Source organism: Sipha flava, unplaced genomic scaffold, assembly GCF_003268045.1.
Source record: "Sipha flava isolate LNK unplaced genomic scaffold, YSA_version1 0_pilon_pilon, whole genome shotgun sequence".
Lineage (NCBI taxonomy): Eukaryota > Metazoa > Arthropoda > Insecta > Hemiptera > Aphididae > Sipha > Sipha flava.
The window spans coordinates 306,399-328,570 of NW_020271713.1; the positions used below are offsets into that span (position 1 = coordinate 306,399).

General features: G+C 25.0%; 1 protein-coding gene across 3 annotated transcripts; it reads left to right on the top strand.

The window, feature by feature from the left end:
* Window positions 1-861: 861 nt before the first annotated feature.
* On the top strand, window positions 862-19,752 carry LOC112681906 (leucine-rich repeat flightless-interacting protein 2). 3 transcript variants are annotated; one of them, XM_025552379.1, is made up of 12 exons: window positions 862-1,149; window positions 4,007-4,140; window positions 15,173-15,302; window positions 16,144-16,298; window positions 16,366-16,512; window positions 16,579-16,695; window positions 17,696-17,834; window positions 18,011-18,154; window positions 18,232-18,311; window positions 18,420-18,524; window positions 19,501-19,642; window positions 19,708-19,752. In XM_025552379.1, exons 2-11 carry the CDS (start codon window positions 4,048-4,050, stop codon window positions 19,609-19,611), a joined length of 1,221 nt encoding a protein of 406 aa, XP_025408164.1. In that variant the 5' UTR covers window positions 862-1,149; window positions 4,007-4,047; the 3' UTR covers window positions 19,612-19,642; window positions 19,708-19,752. The 3 variants fall into 3 exon arrangements, with proteins under 3 accessions (XP_025408164.1, XP_025408252.1, XP_025408082.1); XM_025552467.1 differs by lacking the exons at window positions 862-1,149; window positions 4,007-4,140 and adding an exon at window positions 7,507-7,525; XM_025552297.1 differs by lacking the exons at window positions 862-1,149; window positions 4,007-4,140 and adding an exon at window positions 14,217-14,981.
* The last annotated feature ends 2,420 nt before the right edge of the window (window positions 19,753-22,172 follow it).

The following is a 22,172-nucleotide window of genomic DNA, read 5'->3' on the forward strand; positions in this document are numbered from 1 at the left end:
ATTTTGTATATTTTATTATTTCAAATAACTTATTGCTTATTTATAACAAATAAAAAACCTCAAAGTTTTTTATCTTCTAATTTAATAATTAATAATTAATAAGGTATGAAAATATATAATTTTTGTGTTATACAGATTTTTAGTTAACCTATTTCGGACGACCTTCTTGATATGTATAAGAGATTTTTAAGAAACTAAATACTATAGTTAGATAAAGTACGCAGAACGTTTTCAAGTTAATGCTAAGATCACAGTTAAATATTAGGGGGGAGCACTAGAAAAAGTGTTTTACACCTTTAATCCGATACCCTGGCTACGAACCCGTTACAACGTTCCTGGTGTACAGAAAAAGAGGATGAACAATTAAAATTTGAATGTTGTTTAAATAACAGAGAATTTTTAGTTAGCTGACATCGAATCCGTAATACGCGGATTACTATCAAATTCGTTTCGACGTGTACTTTGAACGGCAGAGGCCGCCACTTGTATAACCGGTACATTTAGTTATTTTTTTCTCGCCTCGGCCTCGGTCCTTCGTTACCGACCAGCCGCGCCGAGATTTTCACTTTATCATCTCTCCGATTGTGTTGCATGTGTGCTTGTGTATGAGGTACACACACATATATATATATACGCGCGACCACAAATGCACTCACACACACACACACACATATATATGTACTAAACATTAAAACCCCGTCACCGTCTGTCGGTCGGTTTCTCCCTCACGCCCACTCTTTCTCTCTCTTTCTTTCTCTCTTACCATATACTCTCTCACGCGCACACATCGTCACTTCTCTCTGTCACGCTATTATTATTATTATTATTATTATTATTATTATTATTATTATTATTATTATTATTATTATTACTATTATTGTTTTTATTTTTTATTTTGTTGCTGCTGCTGCTGCTGTCGCTCGTGTTATATTGTTAATGTAATTAAATTGCTCGTTTCCATCGTTTCGCAATCATTTCAGTCGGTTCGGATCACGCGTGCGCCCGCGTCCGCTTGTTTATCATGTTCATCAATCCGGTCATCACGACGTACTAGTGACAAACTAGAGAAAACGTCGTGTGTTTACGCGCCGATGGACCACATCTTCCGCGGAGTTGTATCGATGCAGCCAGGCCACATCAACGACGACGGTGTGTATAAAAAATTCGGTTTTGAAATTGAATCACACGACGGACGTTACTACGGAACGTCGTGAAAACGCTGTGCTCATTCGTTTTACACTACTGGCCAGAGGACGTAAACGGTGCACATGACGTTTCTAGATGCCCTCCAGTGTTAGATGGAGGGAACATTCTGAGTGTCCTTGTTTTACATCAAGGCCCTTAAGGTTGCAGTCAAAGAAACTCTCAATCAACTCTTTCAGCAATAGATTATCTACCAATTCAATTATGATAGTTTGATGGTATTGAAAACTCAGAGATTGATTGGACAGAGTCCAAAAATAACATTCTGAACAATTTAACAGGCAACTCTACTGTCTTGTAAAATAACGAGTAGTTGTCAGTGTTTTAATCCTTTTAGTGGGTTGAAATTGTATGATTTCAGGGGGCAACATAAATACTTTCAAACTTTCTTATTTGGTTGAGATTTTAATCAAATTTATGTTTGAAACAAATTCATTGATTATATTAATTTAATAATTTTTCTAATTTTTCTGTTTAATTATTGAATTCTAGTAGAGATTGTTTAATGTGAAGTGAAACCAGTTTAAGTAATCATTATGCTATGCAGATTTAAACAAAATATAAATTAGTTCTTTATATATAATATTACAATTTAAATGAGCATATTAAATTAATAACCTAAATACATACAAGTTAATTTAATATCAAATGTTACTATTTATTGGTGAAGGATTTGTGTATATTTCTATTCACATATTTCAAATTTATTTTTCATAGAAGTAAACTTCCCAAAATTAATTTTATACTTTGGCATCTAATATTGGTTTTATAGATGAATAATTTTCAATTGTTTTTATTTTTTATTGTAAATACAAAGAGTTTAATAGTTTTATATTATTATCATACAAATAATATAACTGTGATAATAAATTAATTGTTATTTTTTTAATATATAGCCATAGAATTATGATTGATGGTAGATTAGGAAGAAAATTAACCTGGGAAAATTACAATTTAAATTTTTTTAAACAGTATCATAACTTACTGACTAATAATGAACAATGATGATAAACTATTGAAGCATACCATAATTATCATCCGTCTAAAGAATACTAAATAAATATTGGTATAACCTAATGATTATATTATTATTAGTGATTTATATAAATTTACCTTTTTAAATCATTTTTTTTATATTCTTGATGTAAATATAGTAGACAGTTTAAGGTTCGATATTATCACATCTTCGAAAAAAATAATATATTTTATATTTACCTATAATGATATTATCATGTAAAAATATATTGTAGTTAAAAATAAATAAAAATTAAATTAGGTAAATATAAGGATTTTATTATATTTGTTTTCAAAAATTAAATTATATTATTTTAAATTTTACATCAAAATTGTTTAAATCTTACTTGAATTAATAAGATTAAGAATAAGATTATAGTGCATTAAAAAATTACAATATACAAAAAATTAACACCTTAACGAGTTTACTGACAAGCCATTTGGAGTGAAATTGTTCAAGATGCTTTGAGAGTTAAATTTAATACTCTTATATTTCTCTGTCTGTTTTTTCTCTTTAATTTAAATATTTATTTATTTATTTTATTTTTTTATGCCATGACAGGCATTAATTTAAGTACAATAATTTGTTGGTAAAACTAATTATAACAAGAACAATTGAATAATAGTAGCAAACAGAAAGAAAAAACTATAGTATAATAATATCATATTATAGTTTTTTTCTTTTACATATTATGTGAAATAAATATCTGGTAAAAAAATGTGGAAGACTAGGCTGAGTTGAGATTGCATAATGTGTAATAAAATGAGGGTTTAATTTTAACTCTCTTAGCGTACAATTTGAATTCAGTGATAGTTAAATATAATTCTCAAGCCAGTCAACTTGTTAATTAACAACGGTTATACAATTTATTATACTGTTTGAAATATTGCATAGTTCACTAAATTATAAATTTCTTATAAAATAGATTATTTATTTCTCAAGTATTACATAGAATACAATACTTTTTAATTAATTAAAGATAAATTATTTTATCCAATTAACTAATTAAATTTATTCAATACTTTACTTTCAACTTATAATCAATAGAATAAATATTCAATGTATATATCTTCAATTAATTCAGATATATTACTTATTTCTTATATTCAGATATATTTCTTACAGTGCTTATAAAATTTCATTAATAAAATATTTAGAAATAAGAAAACGTTTCAGAAGCAATTTTGGAACACGGCCAATAACACTAAATTCTTGTAGCCTTAAATATATCTTAGACTGATCAATGACACGTCTATATCCATTTAATGAATTAAAAGTAATTAAATTAAACAAAGATGATAATTATCAGTTGTATAATTAAATACTTAGTTTTAAGATCATTAATCTAGAGTTAAATTAAATTTTCTTTTTGGATATATTTGTTTGTATTATATTAAATTTTAATTAATATATTAAAATAGTAAAATTATTTGTATTACTAATACAGTAATTACTTTTAATAATTAATTTTATTATAAAAATCATACCTTTAGGCATTTGCCTAATGTTCTATGATACTAACAATTATTTATTATATGCTTGTTTTTCAATACTTTTATGTATAAATCAAATCATCTGTAATTTGGATTTACATTAAGTTAATTTTCAATTTAATTAATTATTAATTATTTTTATTATCTAAATATTGAAATAATACACTTGGTATTTAATTTAATTACAATATGTATGTATACATAGTTAATTAATCTATTTATTATTAATTAATTAATTTAAAGTATATTAATAAAATTAATTAAAGAAAACTAATATTTTATTTATAAAATTCAGGAACACACAAGATTTGATTCAAAAATGATATTTATTTTATAATGGATAGTCCAAGTTCAGCAACTGGTGGTCGTCGAAGGCTTCCAACTACTCACTACGCTGAAGATCAAGCTTTTGATCAGATAGCAAAAGAAGTAAGTCAATCATTATATTTATTTTAACTTAAAATGTTTTTTCATCATTAAGATTATAGCTTCATATTCTATTCATAAGCGTACACCAAATTTTAGAATAATAAATAAGTATATAATTTGTTAAGATTTATTACAAACATAAGTATATCTTTCATTATTTGGAAACAAAAGTATAAATAAACCAAAGTATTTAATATTTGCTTAAAACTAAGGATTTATGCAATTTAAAAAATGTTAGATTATTAAAAAAACAAAAGACAAATACCTAATATGATTGAATTGTTGATGATAAGTCATTTAAGCCTCTTATTTTATTCTTCAAACTATTGAAATATTTTTTCAAAACATATTCCCAAGAGTTGTTTAATTAAATTTACATTGCATACTAAAATTAATTGTTATTAAAAATTTGGATTTTAATGCTCTTGTTTTATTAAGCATATTAATTATAATTTTTTTTATATATATATAATACTAAATATATTATGATTGGATCTTGGACAGGCCCAACTCAAATGTTTATTCACGCCTAGGTAAATTTAATTTTTACTGTCTTTTTCATATAAATACTTCATTTTTTTTTAAACAGCAATACTAAAACAGACTTAATTCGAGTTCATTATATTTATTTATATAAAGTTAATAATTAATTACAATAATATATTTATAGACAAGTAAACCATTTATAATTTAAATAAAATAAAACAATTTATACATTATTATTTTTTACTTCTCATAATTTTATATAAGTAGGTAATAGGAATTGAAATCTTTTTTTTTTTTTTTTAAATTATCTATTGTATAAAAATGTTAAATGCTGACTTAGGCATGGGCCTATGTTTACCCCTTGATGTTGATACATAATGCTTTTATGACCTGAAAGAAATCGGAAGACTTTTACAAAATGCATTTATATAATTTAATTATTACTCTTAAATAATTAAAACTTTATAATGCTAGTTAAATTTAGTTTAAAGTTATTTTTCATATTTACGTATATCATATTGTGTGTTCATTTTTTTTACTATTTATCATGTAAAATATTTAATATATTAATCAATTTAAATTGCATGTAAAAAAAAAAGCTTTTGTATTCTTTACATTGAGTGGAAAGTTGTAAAAATTATCTTTAATTATATAAATTATTTTAATAGGAAATATATTTAAATCCGTATTCCGTTTATCAGAATTAAAATTAGAAACAATTTTTTTATAAATTACTTCTAAGTTAATTAAATAGTTAAAAGATGAAATGAGTGTTATGGTTTAGTGGAACAAGGTGGCTTTTAGATAACAATAAACAGAATAATTTATAATTAATTTTTATATTGTGAAAAACTAATATCTTATGGTAAAATATTTAGAAACAAATACCTGTTCAATACTATTTTTTAATACTATGACTTTTTATTAATTATTATATTCAAATGTTTACAAATAATCAATAAGTGCATATTCAACACAATCACCTACACAATGTCCAAATTATTTTCCTAGTCCTAGCTATCTGTATTTTTGTGATTGAATTAATGCAAGATAAATTATTAATTTCAAGCATCAGTAAATTCTGTTCTATGAATATTCAGGTACACCAGTTGTCCTTAATATTTTTATATCAGAATATCATATACATTAGAGATGTTTCGTTCATGAACGACTTACTTCATTTGAACTATTCACCCAAGTGAACGATCGAACTAGTTCACTAGTTCGCTTTTAAATTGTTCACCGTTTATTTTCATTAATTTTATCAAAGCGACAAAATGGTAAATAATCTTGTACATTTCTGTTTTGTTCTCGTTCACTGAATGATATACATTGCGTTTCGTTCACTAATAAGAATGAACGATAGGTAAATAAAGTAAAAATTAAATTAATTTTTTTTATATAATAAATTTTTATTTCCTTAACGTTTTACCTATTATGTAGTATATAATATTAAATAACTACTGTTTGAAACATTTATTTACTAATTTGTTTTTTGAACCATGAATTACAATTATTAATTTCGTTTTTATTGTGGTCTGAAGTGTTTAACTTAAAGATGAGTGTAACCAAATATCAAACTTATTAAGTTAGTATTTTAGTAAAAGCAAATTCTGTGGTAAATGTATTCAAATACTTATGTAAGTAGATATGAAATCTTTTTTATTATACTTTTAACTACTTTTTGTATTTATAAAAAAAATAAAATAATTATAAGTTTAAAAAAATCTTTTGTATACTTAATTAAAACATTAAAAATTGATAAATTTTTTTAATTTAAACGTTGAAATTAGGTATACATTTGTAAGTTAAGTAAAAAATTAGGTAAGACATTAGAATACTGATAGCGTGATGGTCCACTATATTTGTTAGTATATTAGTAGTAATGAGTATAATATAGATTATACACTGACACTCATAAATCATAATACACAAGTTGCGTCATTGCTGATTGTATTAATAAATGCGACCGCGACAGTCACTGGCTGTGCTCATAGTTCAAAAGTCGACAAATAAACGATTAGTCTAAGTGAACGGTGAACGATTCGTAGATAAGGCAAACGATTCATTCGTAAAGCAAACAGTGAACGATTTGTTGTTGATTAGGGGAACGAACGATGAACTAGTTAAATTTAATGAACGATATACAACTGAACGTTTCACCTATGTAAATGAGAATTCCCATCTCTAGTATACACATTTTGAAAATTCGACGTATCACTGACGTGACAAAATAACTTTTTTTTGCTTATCAAAAAATATATACGTTATTTTATTTGTATGGAAAATAAATTTTTTCTTAGCGTATCATCTATGAGCTCTTCGCATATTCACGCGTACCACAGGTTGAGAAACTTTGACATTTGTATTTTTTACTGTCTATTTTTTTTGTATTGGCATATGCCAAACATTAACTTGTTTGTGATGTAGTATTACAATAGTATTGTAATTTCAAATACGCATGCGCTGTGTTGTGTGATAACATTTGAACAGTATATCCTTCAAGTCTCGTCATTTGAGCTGTGTTCCGTTTATTAGTATACATGATCTATGGGGCTTATAAATCAAAATATTTCTAAAATTTGATCTCAGCCGTTAATCATTAATTTAAAACCATGGTACAACATACTCGTAACTATAACTTACGATGAAAAAATGTATCAGTTTATAATTATTTAATTTTTTTTTTTTTAATATTCTTCAAAAATTATTTCTGATTGAACAATTTTAACAGTGTTTTTAGTATAGTTGTTTTATTTTGTTATTATATGTTTAAAATAGTGTTTAAATATTAATTTTACTTCAAAATGACAAAAGTATATTAATTATAAGTTAGGAGTAAGCCCATTTTATAATGCTATCATAAAACTATTTCAGCAGGACAAAAATCAATTTTGAAGTACGTATGCAACATTTTTAATCATTCGTAAATGTTTTACTGAATTGTACATTATCCAGATGAAACTACTATAATAGATCAGTTATATTTGATATAAAAAGTACAGTCATTTTTTAACCGTTGACTCCAGCGTATAATAAAATATATTTTCAAATTTAAAAATCGCGATCATTTATGAAGAAAAAAACTATTTTAAGTAATGCTCAAATTTTATTACAAAACTTAATAAAGTTAATTTTATGAAAACATGTGTTTGAATTATTCTTAAAATACCATACTATGTATGATTTTCTTTTAGGTACATTTATTTTAAAAGAGCGTTTAATTTTTGAAAACTACATCATCGATATATAACAAAAATCAAAATCGAAGGAAATATCATATTGAAACATATATATCAATATATAATATCATAAAAAAACCATAATACATTTTATTTAGTTGTTAAATCATAAAAAAAAATTATTAGATTAGACACACGGATCTTTAAATTTAAAGGTATCATTGATTATAAATACTATAATTACTATTATTATTATATATTATAATATAATATATTATATTAGTATTTATAATCAATGCTACACATTATGAAACTTTAACAAAATATCTATCTAATTAACATGCTTCAATATTTTAAATTTTTGAAACACATCTTAAAAAATGTTAACCAAACTAAAAACATAGCAAAATAGTAATCGCTTTTTTTTTACATTAATGTACATGAATCATAATCATAAGTCTAAAATAATGATTAAATGCATTAATTACGCACTTGTATTATATTTCAAAATTATGATTAAAACGTGTAGTATTAGTAGTTTTTAACTCAAAATAAAAACAAATTAAACAATTAGTAATTATTACTATTAAAAATCAAAATGTTTTCAGTACACATTTTTTCCTTGCAAGTTTCTACATTTACGTTTTTACAGAAAACAAGTATCAAATGAAACATTTCATATGTTGTATGATAAAACCAGTAATTTAAAGCGTTTATTATGTTTGTACACTGGCTACCGTTAAATTTACTTCTTCAGGTCGGGCATGAATTTAATGAAACACTTTAATCTTAGTGCTCATACACAACCGGTTTCCAGAGTTCGCTACATACATCTAGTAGTACAGTTATGTTTGATACGCTGAATATTGCTTATTCGTTTTTCATTACCTATAAGACTATGTTATGTAAACGGGTGTGCATCCGTGTAAGTGTTTGTATTTGTAGTTTGTGTTCTTTTAAGTGATTTCTACTATATTTTTGGTGTGTTTTACAAGAATTCAATTTAAAATTGTTTATTTTTTTTATAAAATCAGTGTAAAATATTTAAAATAAATGATGACTAATTTTGTATTAATGTTCCAAATACCTTTTATGAAGTATTTTTATTTAATGAAATACGAGTACTTAGTATTTAAATATTTTAAATCCATCATAACAAAATTTCAGGTATTCTCTACTTTAAAAATGTTATTACATAGATAAGTTATAAAAAAATATAAATTATATAAACATAGGTATATCTGATATTTATAAATTATTAACGTTTCTTTCGAAATAATAATATTAAAGATTGATTCAAATGTACTTATGTATTTACGTTTTTAAATGTCTGAATAATTGTTTCTATTTTATTGGTTATTATTTTATTTTTATATTTGTGATTTACTTAAAAATATTAATATTCAATAAATTATTTAAAATATTAAAACATAATAATATTTTATTACACGATGTGTTTTAATTTGTTAAATCATAAACAAAGTTAAATATTTTCATAAGTATACGCGCGTGCATTTGGGTATTCATTTATGCAAATCAAAACTGAAAAAAAAAAAAAAAATATGGACAAATTTATTTACATAAAATTTGGATAAAAAAATGGCTACTTATGAAATGTTATACATCTAGAAAATACTAAAGAAATTTAATCATTGATTTAGTTTTAATGTCCTAAGACATTTCAATAGTATTATTCATACAATTCATTCAATACTTTGTCAAAATTAATAGCCAAGTATAAATTTTAACATCGTATCGTATTTGATTTAGTCAGTAGTAATGTACCTAGCTATTTTCCATAATAAACTGAAGTCGTAATAATATCTTAATTCTATATTCATATTTAAAAAAACATTTTCATCGACATTATTATTAATATTTTTTGATCATTAATGTACCAAGGTGAAATTTGATTTTTTGTGAATACGTATTAGTGTAATTTATTTTAGTTTAGATTTGATGTCATTGTTTGTTTTATAGAAAAAAAATGGTATTTATACTTATGTAATCACATATGTGCTGACAAGGCCGTATCTAGAAATTGTTTTCGGGAGGGATCCAAAACATGTGCATTATAATTTTATTGAATTAAGATTTTAACTTTTGATATTTGGTTAAAAATAAGACAGAAAAAGATTCAATCTTCTTTTATTATTTTTAATATCATATTTTCATATGATATTATGATATAAAATTAAAAACAGTCAATGATTAATTGGAGCTTAAGTCATTTTTGACTGAAAATATTTATGTTAGTATTAAAAATGAATAATTATTTTAAACATTTGTAAAATATTGAAGAAATTTCGGGGGGGTCCAGACACCCTGGACCCCCCCCCCCCAGATACGGCCTTGTGTGCTGACAAAATATTTTGTAAAAAGAAGGGAATATACATGTATATATTATATATATATACATTTAAATATTTATTATTATTATTATTATCTCAAAAAAGATTTCCAGAACAAGAAAGTTATGATGATTTTTTATAAAAATTAATTAATTTTTTTTTTATTATACGAGAATATCGTTTTATTAATATCATTTCGAGAAATGTTAGATATTTATTTAAATCGTTGATATCATTATTTTCTATTTAGATTTGTAAATATTTTCCTTGATATGCTATCTTACATGATGTATACACTATGGAATTTATTTGTTGTGAACTAAATAAAAACAACATATAAGTGAACATAATATATTTTGGTATTTATTATGTTTATGTTTTACTACCTATTCTTTTATTGATAGGATGGTTATTTATTCTTTAGTTAACGCCTTGACCATAAAACAATATACCCGTCGATTTTATATGTCTGTACAATTAATTTACCGTGTTTTTTTTTTATAAAACATATTTTTGAATCATTTACTATATAATAGAAAATAATTAAATACAAGCTAATAGTTCACGAACCTACATATATTTGTATTGTCGGATAAAAATCATTAACAAATATAACTAATTTATATGATGTCATGTTTATTGCTTAGGTGTACGATTATATATTCCTCGAATACTGCACGAACTTGTCACATACACGTTCCCGAAAAACTGTGCAGTCCGTCTGCACAGTTCGACCTCTCCGGCAATCCGGATCGTGTATAGCTTTACAATTCTAACCTATTTCAAAACTAATGGTGTACAAAGTGTAAACAATTCCTAACGCATTAGTGTTATATTTTATGAAGTTATGAATTGTGTGCCAATATAAATTTCTGGAAATTGTTCAAAAATAATAAAGGCACCTATTCGATTTGTTACGAAAATTAGATAACTATTCATAAATACACCATTCACAGTAGAATTACTTCTCTTCTTCACCTTGTCAATACTCCGTGGCTATTAACACGAACCGTGTGTTCGAATTAGAATGTTTAATTGAATTTGAATGTGCATATTAGAATATTACAATTTAAACACAACTAAACGTTTATAATAACATTCACAAAATCATCGTAAGTGTAAATATATTTGAATGGCCATAAATCTATATTTATAATTGTTTGCCTGTGTAACGAATTTTATTAAAAGATCTTTTACACTAAGAATAACTATTTCAAATTAAAAGTACTGTATATAGTATATGTGGATTCATAGTTTAAATATCACTGTACATGTTTTAATGTAACATCAAGTTATAATTGTATGAAATCAAAATGCATAAAAATTATCCGACGACATAATAAATATATTGATTGTTTTCTCATAATTACTGATATAATTGATACAACTGATACCAATGAGAACTAACAATAACTTATTGACAACTTTCATACAACTGGAAAATAAAAACTAATAAATATGGAAATAAAAATGCCTTACTAATTGACAAATAAATTAAATCCACACATTTTTTTAAATTATTCATACGTGTTATTAAAAGAAAAACAATATTGTACTCGTATTAAACATATATTACTCGTTGGGTGTGTACATTTAACTGTAATAATTTATACTAAACTTTGTGATTTATCTTTTAAATGATTTATGTATGATGCACTTTTTCGATTCTACACGTGACTTAGTTGCTCGACAACATTGTTAAAAAAAATTACTAAGATTTTTTGTTAGTCATTTTGTTATTAACTATAAAATAATTTTAATTTTTATCAATTGTTTCTCAGGTATAACAATATTGACCAGCTTTATTTCATTATTATCACACTAAACCGATGGAATTGCTTATCTAATCGTATTATGTTTTGGAATTATTTTATTAATGTTTAATTTAAATAGGACATAATTAATGGGACATCTCATTCATAGTTTTTAATGAAATCAGTGTAGTTATGGTGATATGACATACTATTTTTCATATGGCTGTATTCGATGCATACTCGTACTTTAATGCATAATCTTAATATTCTTAAAAATATTGTTTTTTTTTTTTTTTTAATTTTTTGGACTAATATTGTAAATATGTTAATGATAACTTGAAATAAAGTAATATCTGATAATAAATAAATATTAGAGTGATGATTAATTCAATTAGTTAATTGTAGTAACATATTACATTTTAAAATTTTTAATATTTTTTTATTATAAAATTTCAAATTATATTTAAGTTAAATATGTTGAGAACATTGATATAAAATGTTATTTTTACACATTGGTAGGTTCTCTTGAGGGCGGGTTTTTTTTATGATATAGTGGCATAGTTTTAAAATGTACTTTTTTCTGGTCGCCATAAGTTTAGCGCATTATCTTAATGTTGTATTAATTTTATAATAATTCATAATGATACTGAGTATTGAAAATGTCATTCACCTACTAAATTATTATATTATTTTTTTCAGTCATGTGCAAGAATTCTTGTACAAATAACATATTACCAACTAATATACTAGTAATTTTAAGTAACATGCATCAATTTTATCACAAATTAATAAAATTAATTTATAACTAAACAATTTAATGCTTTGTATAGACTTGGGGGAACATTGCTCCTTGGTTTTTCCGTGTCTATTATACACTTATACATAAAATAATATAGTTATTTATTTATATTAAATATATGTTAAATTTATTTTGTTAGCCAATATTATTCCTCATAGACAAAATTACCATGGGAGAACGAATTCTGGGAATCATAGATACTAATTATAAACCTATCGATAACGATCCCTGAGAGGCACCAATCACACGTCCCCCCCTGGATTTTTGACGATGGACGCCCTTATATATGGATACTTGTAAATCAAAAGGCGCTTATGAAACACGTTAGAATTTAAGTAAATTCAATATTTCGAATTCATTGCTTATCTAGAAACGTCAGTCTTAGTGTGATGTATTTTTAAAATATTTTCATTCAAATTAAATTTGAATAGTATTAAAAACGCAAATAATAGAGTTCTAATTTTGAATAAACTAGTTGTATATTTGATACATAAAAACATCACTATGATTTTAGATTTACGTTTAGTAAATTGTATTATACATTCATTTAAAATGTAGTCTGCTAATAAATAAATAACCAACCATTACTAGAAGATTTAATCCACTGAATTAATTATAAGTATTAACATAAAAAGACTACCTTGTCTTTCACCTTGTGAAAATAATAATTAAATTCGCTGATGTTTCACCTTCTATTTCGGAAATAATAAGAAAGGCATGCCTATTCTTTATTGTATTAATTTAATTTCATCTATTTCATTAATACAAATTGATCCACCGATTAAATATAAGACCATAAAAGTAATGTTTTTATAGTTTCTACATTGTAACAATTTCTGTTCACGTAGTGAAATACGTGTAAAAATGTTACGATAGTGAATGCGTAAATAATATGTGTGAGTAAGTTACTGCGAATAGGTTTATGACATCATCAACTGGGTTTTCCTCTTAATAGTCCATAAACTTAAACAATAAATCGTTTGTATGTATATTGATTAACTTACCATTTTATAATTTATTCTTTTAAGACTCTAAACGTAGTTATTATAAGAAAGGATTGGCATTTAGGATATAAAAATATTAAAATCACATAAATATCAAAATTCAATATTTATTATGAGGTTACCAAAAATGTATTATACATTTATGACGGCTACATACTTTAATGTAATATAATTAGTTAAATGTTTAATATTAAAACAAAAAATATAATATATGATATAATAGATAACATATGAAGTGTTTACAAAAACTTTTTAACAAAGATTATTTTTGAAATTAACTTTTTAAATAAATAATTAATTTTAGTTACCTGCTAAATATTTATACATACTTTTTGAATAGTAATATAATTTAATAATCTATAAAACGTATTTATTCAGTGATTATCATGAGCCAATATCATTATTATTACAAAAGCCTTATAGTTATAAAATTAATTATTTTATTAATGTATATTTTGTTATGATGGAGTTATTAATTGTAGATTAACTTGACTTAATAAAAAGTTTGGTAAAATTAAATAAATTATTTTCTTTAGTACCTAATGGAAATTAAAACATCCATAGCCACGTATATTAATCGTTACTCGATGCTCTTTACGACTTGAACAACTTAAAATTGTGAAATTAATATGAATTTTAATCACGTTGATATGAATGTGACACCGCATGACTTGGTTACTGGAGCTCATATTACTCATATCTACATAAATCAATCTTCAGACACTTTAAATGGAAGATCATTGGCTGATAAATTACTTATAAACAGACCTGTTGAATTTGGTACAATCCTGTCATCACTTGCGTCAGAAGAACCACCATCATTATATTCTGGCAGTATCACTGATGGTAAAGATGGAGTAGAGGAAATCTTAAGTAATTCAACTCCGTACGAATACGCTAAAATTATTCAATCATCACAAATTACACTGGATAATAATGGAACATATTCATGTCACATATGTATAAATGATAATGATACGCTAAACTCGATCTGCGAGACTATAAATACTAAAAGCACTCATACAGAATGCTACGCCGATACTAATCGATCATATCCCTCATCAGATGACGACGAAACTTATTGTAGATATTCTGTTACCGATATTGATGAACTATCAGATAATGTTTTAAATGATCGCCAACCTATTTCTAAAAGGATACCAAGGAATAGTTCTAGTTATGATTATTATTCCAGTGTTGATTCTGTAGTGATTGATTCTGAAGCTGATGGCATTGTAACTTTTCTGGGCAAGAGTAATGATAAAGTACGTATAATAATATCAAATGGCTGTCTATTATTGGACAATAGACTGCAACATTGACCCTAATATTAAAACCAGTGATTTAAACTGTTCTATAAAATGTCCTCGACTTTACTTTATAATGTATATTTTAGAAAGAATGCGACAGTTTAAAATATGTAATGAGAAAAATTAATTTTTAATTTTATTTCCAGGCAGAAGCTCGTTTGGCTGCAAGGCGACAAGCTCGTGCTGAAGCAAGAGAAATTCGTATGCGAGAAATTGAACGACAGCAAAAAGAAGCCGAAGAAAATGCAGATAAAGCTTTTGATATGTATGCAGCAGGCAAGTACAAATAACATATTGTGTAAGATAAATTTAGACAGGAATACAGGCTATTTTAAAAAATCAATATAAATAAATAATGAATTTTTGATAAATATATAAAACTAAGTAGCTAATGTTTTATTAAACTACAGAATAAATTATATAAGCTAGGCTTAACTTAGTGTGTTCATTAGTAAAATAATTGTATTCTAGATAATATTATGTTTTTGTCCACCTAACTCGAATTATTAGACTTGATTTTGATAATCATGATATCTAAATAATAATTTAAAAACGTATTTACCTTTATATTTATTATAGTTTAAAATGTACAATTATTAGTTGCATTAACTAATTCTGTAAATGTTGACACTTCTAAATTTATATTATTCCAATAAAAAAAAATGTATCTAGTTATTTTGTAAAATTATTATTTTTATATTAAACATTAGTGAGATCTATGAAGAAACTTATTAGCTAATAATTTTTCAATCTTCGGTGATAAATTTGATATTGATAATAACATAAAATTTAATTTTAATTTTATAAGGCGTAGTTAACAAACGGCAATATTTATTTTTTACGTAGGGGTTAGAATAGAAAAGATTTTTATTTAATATATGTTGAGCCAAATCTGATTGAAATCTATTCTTGCCGGACTGATATATGACGACCATATTTATAAACATAAAAATAATATCAAACTATGTAAATAATCATTTTTATTTGTAATCACATAAGTAGCTATTAAATAGGTACTACTTTTCAATTGTTTGGTTTATGATAAATTTAAGTATGGGTTTAAATATTTATTTGGCGATGTATATTTATGTTACGTAATTTTTTTTTTATCTTTTAGATGGGCCAAGTATAAATCGAGTATCCCGAGTAGCTACAAGTACTGCCAGTCCACGAGCAGCTAGTTCTATACTAAATACGAATAATTACCAATCTAGTCGGCGTAATTCGGTTGATTCTCTTGATGAAACTACTCCTAATTTTCGTGATTTTAGAGTATTGTTTAAACATTTAAAATTAGTTAAACAGTTTCATTAATAAGTATTAATAAATTGTTGTATAGATGGAATTAAAAGATCTAGAAGAAAAGTTCAGGAAAGCTATGGTACAAAATGCTCAACTTGACAATGAAAAAGCCGCTGTAACCTACATGGTAGAGCTGTATAAAGACAAGTACACTGATATTGAAGAAGAACTTATGCACGTAAAAGTAAACAACATTTTATGATTTATATAAAAATTTAATTTTATTCATATATAATCTACTTATGTGTAGAGAGAACACAAAGAAAGCGGCAGGGAAAATGAAAAGTTAAAACGTTTATTGGCAACTCAAAAACTAGAATGTACTGCACTTAAACGAGAGTTAGAAGATCGTGATAAACTCATCGAGGTAAGTTATTATAGCATTACGGCGTGTCCATCGTAAATCCAGGAATTGTAGTAAACGCAGTGTGATGCGATTAAAATATTAAACAAAACCATAGATATGATTTGTTAAGTCCAAACTAGACGACGAATCCAATACGATAAATAACACATATTCGGCCATATTCGTCTCACAAATTTAAAAACAATCAATTTTGTGAACGTAAATGTCATTATACGCCACGTTTTATCGATGAATGCATAAATCATTTAAATATTAAATTATAATTTAGTTGTATTATTTAACCATTTTAAAATGGAATTTTTTATATCGGAAGTGCAAAAAAACATTTTATGAAATAAATGACACAAAAAATTTAGAGATAGTTGGTTTTTTTAAAAGGAAACATTTGTGTAAAACAAATATTGTTTGGTACATATGTTCTTTGCAAGTATAATTTTTTGCTGAATACTAAAAGACATTTTAAAGAAAAAATGTACTCTCTCGAATCATTCTTAATCACGTTTACAATTTTTTTGAGCATTGAAGATAGGTTAAAGAAAAAAGATTAAATTCGTAAGTTTCTACGCATCGGCCGTAAATACACTAAACACATGCGATTAATGTAATGTAATGCGAAATCGTTCGCATCGGACACAATTCGAATTTACATTGGACACTTCATAAATCTATTTCATTTAGAATTTATAGTAGACATTTCCTTGCTTAAAATGTATAAAATGTATTGGTTTTAGTTTGTAGAAAAATTATTCTTTTAGTATAATAATATAAAAGTAAATTGTTAACATTATCTAGCAGTGGCTAAAATGCTTTTTAAAAAAGTTCAGATGGAAATTTATTTCCCTCTAATTAATAGTCTACATCTGTTCCATGCGTATTACCTGCTGCTCATATACAACAATGGCATAAAATATATGTTTTATCAATTGTTGATAAATGTTTTTTAGCTTATAAGCGTTAAGAGTATTTATTTAAAATGTTTTATTTATTTTTATTATATTAGGAAAAAGGACTTGTAATTATAAGCACAGAACAAGATGATTGGAATGAAAGTAGTGACCAAAGTAATAATAAAATAAAACGTGCCTTAGTTTCTGTTGAAAATGCTCAATTGTTGCAAGACGCAGGAGAGGGTTGTTTAGGTAAGCACAACTTAAAAAAAAAATTTTATGTTAATTTAATTTAATTAATTTAATTTAAATTTTGTATAACTTTTTAATTAAGTAAAGAGTATACTGCAGTATTAAACATATTTAAGAAAACGGAACATAATGATTTTGATTAATAAAACCAAAGTAAATATTTTTTAATTGCTTAGATGTGCGACTCAAAAAGTTTACTGAAGAACGTAATAGTTATTTAGAAGAGATCAATCAACTCAAATTAGAGTTGCAGGAAGCCAAACGCCATAGTGATAGCCATTACAACGGTACAGATTCAGACGATTTGGAAGATGCCCAAAGTAAGATTGGCTTGCTGTCAACTGCAATTTAAATTGTGCCAATAAATTAATTCGATAATTTATTTTTTCATTTATAGAAGAAACAAACAAAGTTCTTGGGGATTATAAATTTAAGTGGCAAAAGGCTGAACAAGACATTTCTACATTGCAAGCAAATGTAAATTAATAAAAATAAATTTTATTTAATTATTTATATATTTATTCATTATTTATAAGCTAATATTTTACGATGTAAATGTATATATTTTATTTTATAAAAATACAGGTAGCCAGACTTGATAGTCAAGTTGTTAGATATAAAACAGCTTCTGAAGCAGCTGAAAAAGCTGAAGATGAACTAAAGTTGGAAAAAAGAAAACTTCAGCGAGAGGTATTTAATTGCCTATATTTATTATTTTTAAAATTTGACAGAATTTATAAAATTTATCATCTACTAAAGAATACCTAACCAAGGATATTATATTTTTCAAGAACACATATTATGTAAGTTCTTGAGGTGTTAGAAATTATCGTAATCATCGTTACCTGATGTCCTGCGCAACAACAAACTATATTTTTTGTATGTTTTAAAAATGATTTTATTGAGGACGACAATTTAAAAGCAATACCTCCCCTGTCTACTTTTTTTCAAAATCGATGAGTTTTGTCTGAAAAGAAAAAGTTTCTTTAATTAAAACTTGAAGAAAATACTTTTAAACAAAATCTTACTTTACGAAACACGATTGTTAAAAATGCCATACCTCCCCTGTCTAATTATGACTTAAACGCAAGTCCGTTAGAGGGGGGGGAGGGCAACAGAATAATTTTGCCCCTGGCTCCATTGTTGGAATATTTTTTAGGTAGCCCCCATAAAGACACTGAGCAATTTTATATGCTGCGTGTCAGCGATTAAAGTCGTGAGCGTGTAATGACTTGTCCGTTTACATTGAGCGATTAAATTATAAATAATATGAATAATATTCAATTTTATTTTATAAGTATTTGTAAGGTTTTTCATGTACTGTATTACATTCTATTATGTAAGTATGTAATGTAGTACATGAATTTAAATGAGCTTGTTTGGTAAAATACGTTTTCAAGAATTTTGTTATTCTCAGTGAATATTTTGTTTATCATATTTTATTATTATGGTCGAAGGGCCCCTAAATAAATTTTCCCCTGGCCTCGAAAAACCTTGGGACGGCCCTACTTCAATGCTATGATAGTTGGTAAACAGAACGGCGCTCTCAATTTGCGTGATAATAACTTTTTAATTTTTCTCTGATGTATTATTTATAGGTTAACTATAAATTTATTTTATTTTATTTTTAAAAAAAAAGTAATTTTTTAAATGATTGTTATTTCAGCTTCGAGAAGCTCAAGCAAAAATTGAAGAATTGGAAACATCTAATATGCATTTGTTAAAACGCTTTGATAAATTAAAGAATGCCAAGTCTAGTTTATTGAAAGACCTGTAATGTCTATTACTCTTATCGAACAAAGTTGCAAGCAGGTACATTATACTTATAGAATTAATAATAAATTTACTTATATTGTTTTTGATTTATTGGCAGGATATAATCTATTGTGCAACAATATCTACACTCATCAGTATCACGTAAATTATGATGGGAAGACGTGCAAATTACAACATTGGAAATTAAATGATTAAAATTAATTTAGTGTATATTTTTGAATAATTACATTTCTTTTAATACATACCTATTTAATAACAAAATAATAATTATAGCAAAATATAATTACCATGTATAAATTGTTTTATTTTAATAGAAATTACATTATTATAATAATAACATTTTTTTTTATTGAGTATACTTAACCAGTTTTTAATTTTATTTTTTAAAATTATTTTCTTTATATAGTTATAGCTGCTTCTACGACTCAAAGTCGATAAGGTTAATGATTATTACTTTATTTTTTTGTCAAATATTCTAAAATCCTTTCTAAGCATTTTTAAATTCTGCTTTAGTTAAATAAGAAGCCTGGTTGTAGTCAGAACTCAAATGAGGCTGTTGATACAATATTTTTACTGGTATTATTTTTAAACTTTATAATATACCACTGAAAAAAGTGTAATTCATCCTTTTCCTATGCTTAGAGATACCGCTTATAACATAAACATTTACACCACATCATTTAAACAAACCATATTGTTTATATTCTGATTTATATATATATATATATATATAATTAAGATATAAGAATACTTTCATACATTATATAATATAATTAAATCATAGTTACCTACAAATATACTATATACGTCTAAAAAGTGTTGTAGGAATTCATAATCCAACCAATTTTATCTTCTTTACCTCTCTCCAGACATATAATAGTAGTCTAATTCTTCCTACAACTTGACCATTATCTTCTTCCTTAGCATTCTTCCACCATCTTCTTAATTTTACCCCCTTTTGCACTTTACCAACTCTTGCTTCCCTATCTATAGAATATCCCTTTATATTCATTTTCGGTACCTCAATTACCATATAACTGCCACTAGTCTTCTTCTTAATTTTCAAACATTCATGTAATACTCTATCATCTCTTTCGTTTTAGTTTTGGCTTCCTATTATAAACAATAAATTAATTATTCTTTTAACCTCAACTCTGTTTTAACCGAACAATATAATCAATGTACTATAATGTTTTATAAATATGGGAAATATAATATTTAAAGATTTAGCTATCTGTTTTAATTTATTTGCATATTATGTGTGTATGCATGAATATTAAACTAAATACTTAAATCCAAACAGTGTTGTGCATACAAATATGAATTGCGGTCATTATATATATATATATATATTATACTATGGATTTGTCACAAAATAATATCAATTCTAATAATACTTTTTAGACATATGTATCTATAGATACCTGTGATTCAGTTATATTTTATTATAATTAGATAATCAAATTAAAACAATAAATCAGAAGAGTTTAATATTAAAACCAAAACTAAACATAATTACAATTCACAAGGAATGTTAAATTAACCCACAAAAATTGTATTACCTATAAGGTACCTTAGTTAAAGTGTTGCATAGCATTTGAAAAAACAAAAAATAAAATAATCATTTTTAGTACATTTTGTATTGGACATCCAATACATTTGTTAAAAATGTACTTAATCATCAAACTGTTTAGCTCTTCTAAATTAATGTGATACAAATATTCTGTTATTTTAAAAATAATTGAAATCACTTTGACCATAGGTTAAGTATATTTAATGTAGTAATAATAATAGTAATAGTAATATATATATATATATATATATATATTTTGTATATGTATATTTAATCTATTATTTGGCACTGTTAAGGCATCAAATTTTAAATATAAACATTTTATTTTTATTAATTTTATGTTTAATATCTATAATTTTGAAAAGGTCTGAAAACATATCAGATTTATCTAATTGGTTAACAAGAATGTATTTATTTATTTTTGTATGTCAATATAAACCCACCAGATACAAAATTTTTTTTATTAAATTCAGAAAATTGTCTAGTATTTTTTAAAAGTTTAGTGTCCAAATTTGGTTTAAATAAGAGATACAATAGGTTTTTTATAAGAAAAACCTAAATATCCCATGATGTCGAAATTCAGAACAACATGGGGCAAGCAGAAAAATAAAAAAATACCTTAGAAGGAATAATTTGTATGGTACAAATGCAACAAAGATCAATAAATCAAACCTCAAATAAAAAAAATGTTATATTGAAAATATATCAAGATTAATTAATCTTAAAGATATTTTCAATAGAATTTCAAAACTGCACCAATTTCGGCCATTTGACGGTACAATACAAAAATAATTTGTTAAATGTAACTGTATAATCTACTCTTCAGTCACTCCGTGAATTTTGAGGAATCCTGTTCTGTAATTGTTCTGTAAATATACTGAAAATTAAGCTATTTCCATTGTTTTAAAAAAAAATACGTATCAGAATTTGGTAAGAATGTGTTTTTATGTGATGTACATTCGTAAATTGTGCGAAACAAAAGTAAATGT

Coding starts and splice junctions, on each gene's coding strand:
- LOC112681906 (XM_025552297.1), top strand. CDS start 14,346: ATGAATTTTAATCACGTTGATATGAATGTGACACCGCATGACTTGGTT. Junction 15,303..16,143: donor TTTTGATATGTATGCAGCAG/GCAAGTACAAAT, acceptor TTTATCTTTTAG/ATGGGCCAAGTATAAATCGA. Junction 16,299..16,365: donor CTAATTTTCGTGATTTTAGA/GTATTGTTTAAA, acceptor ATTGTTGTATAG/ATGGAATTAAAAGATCTAGA.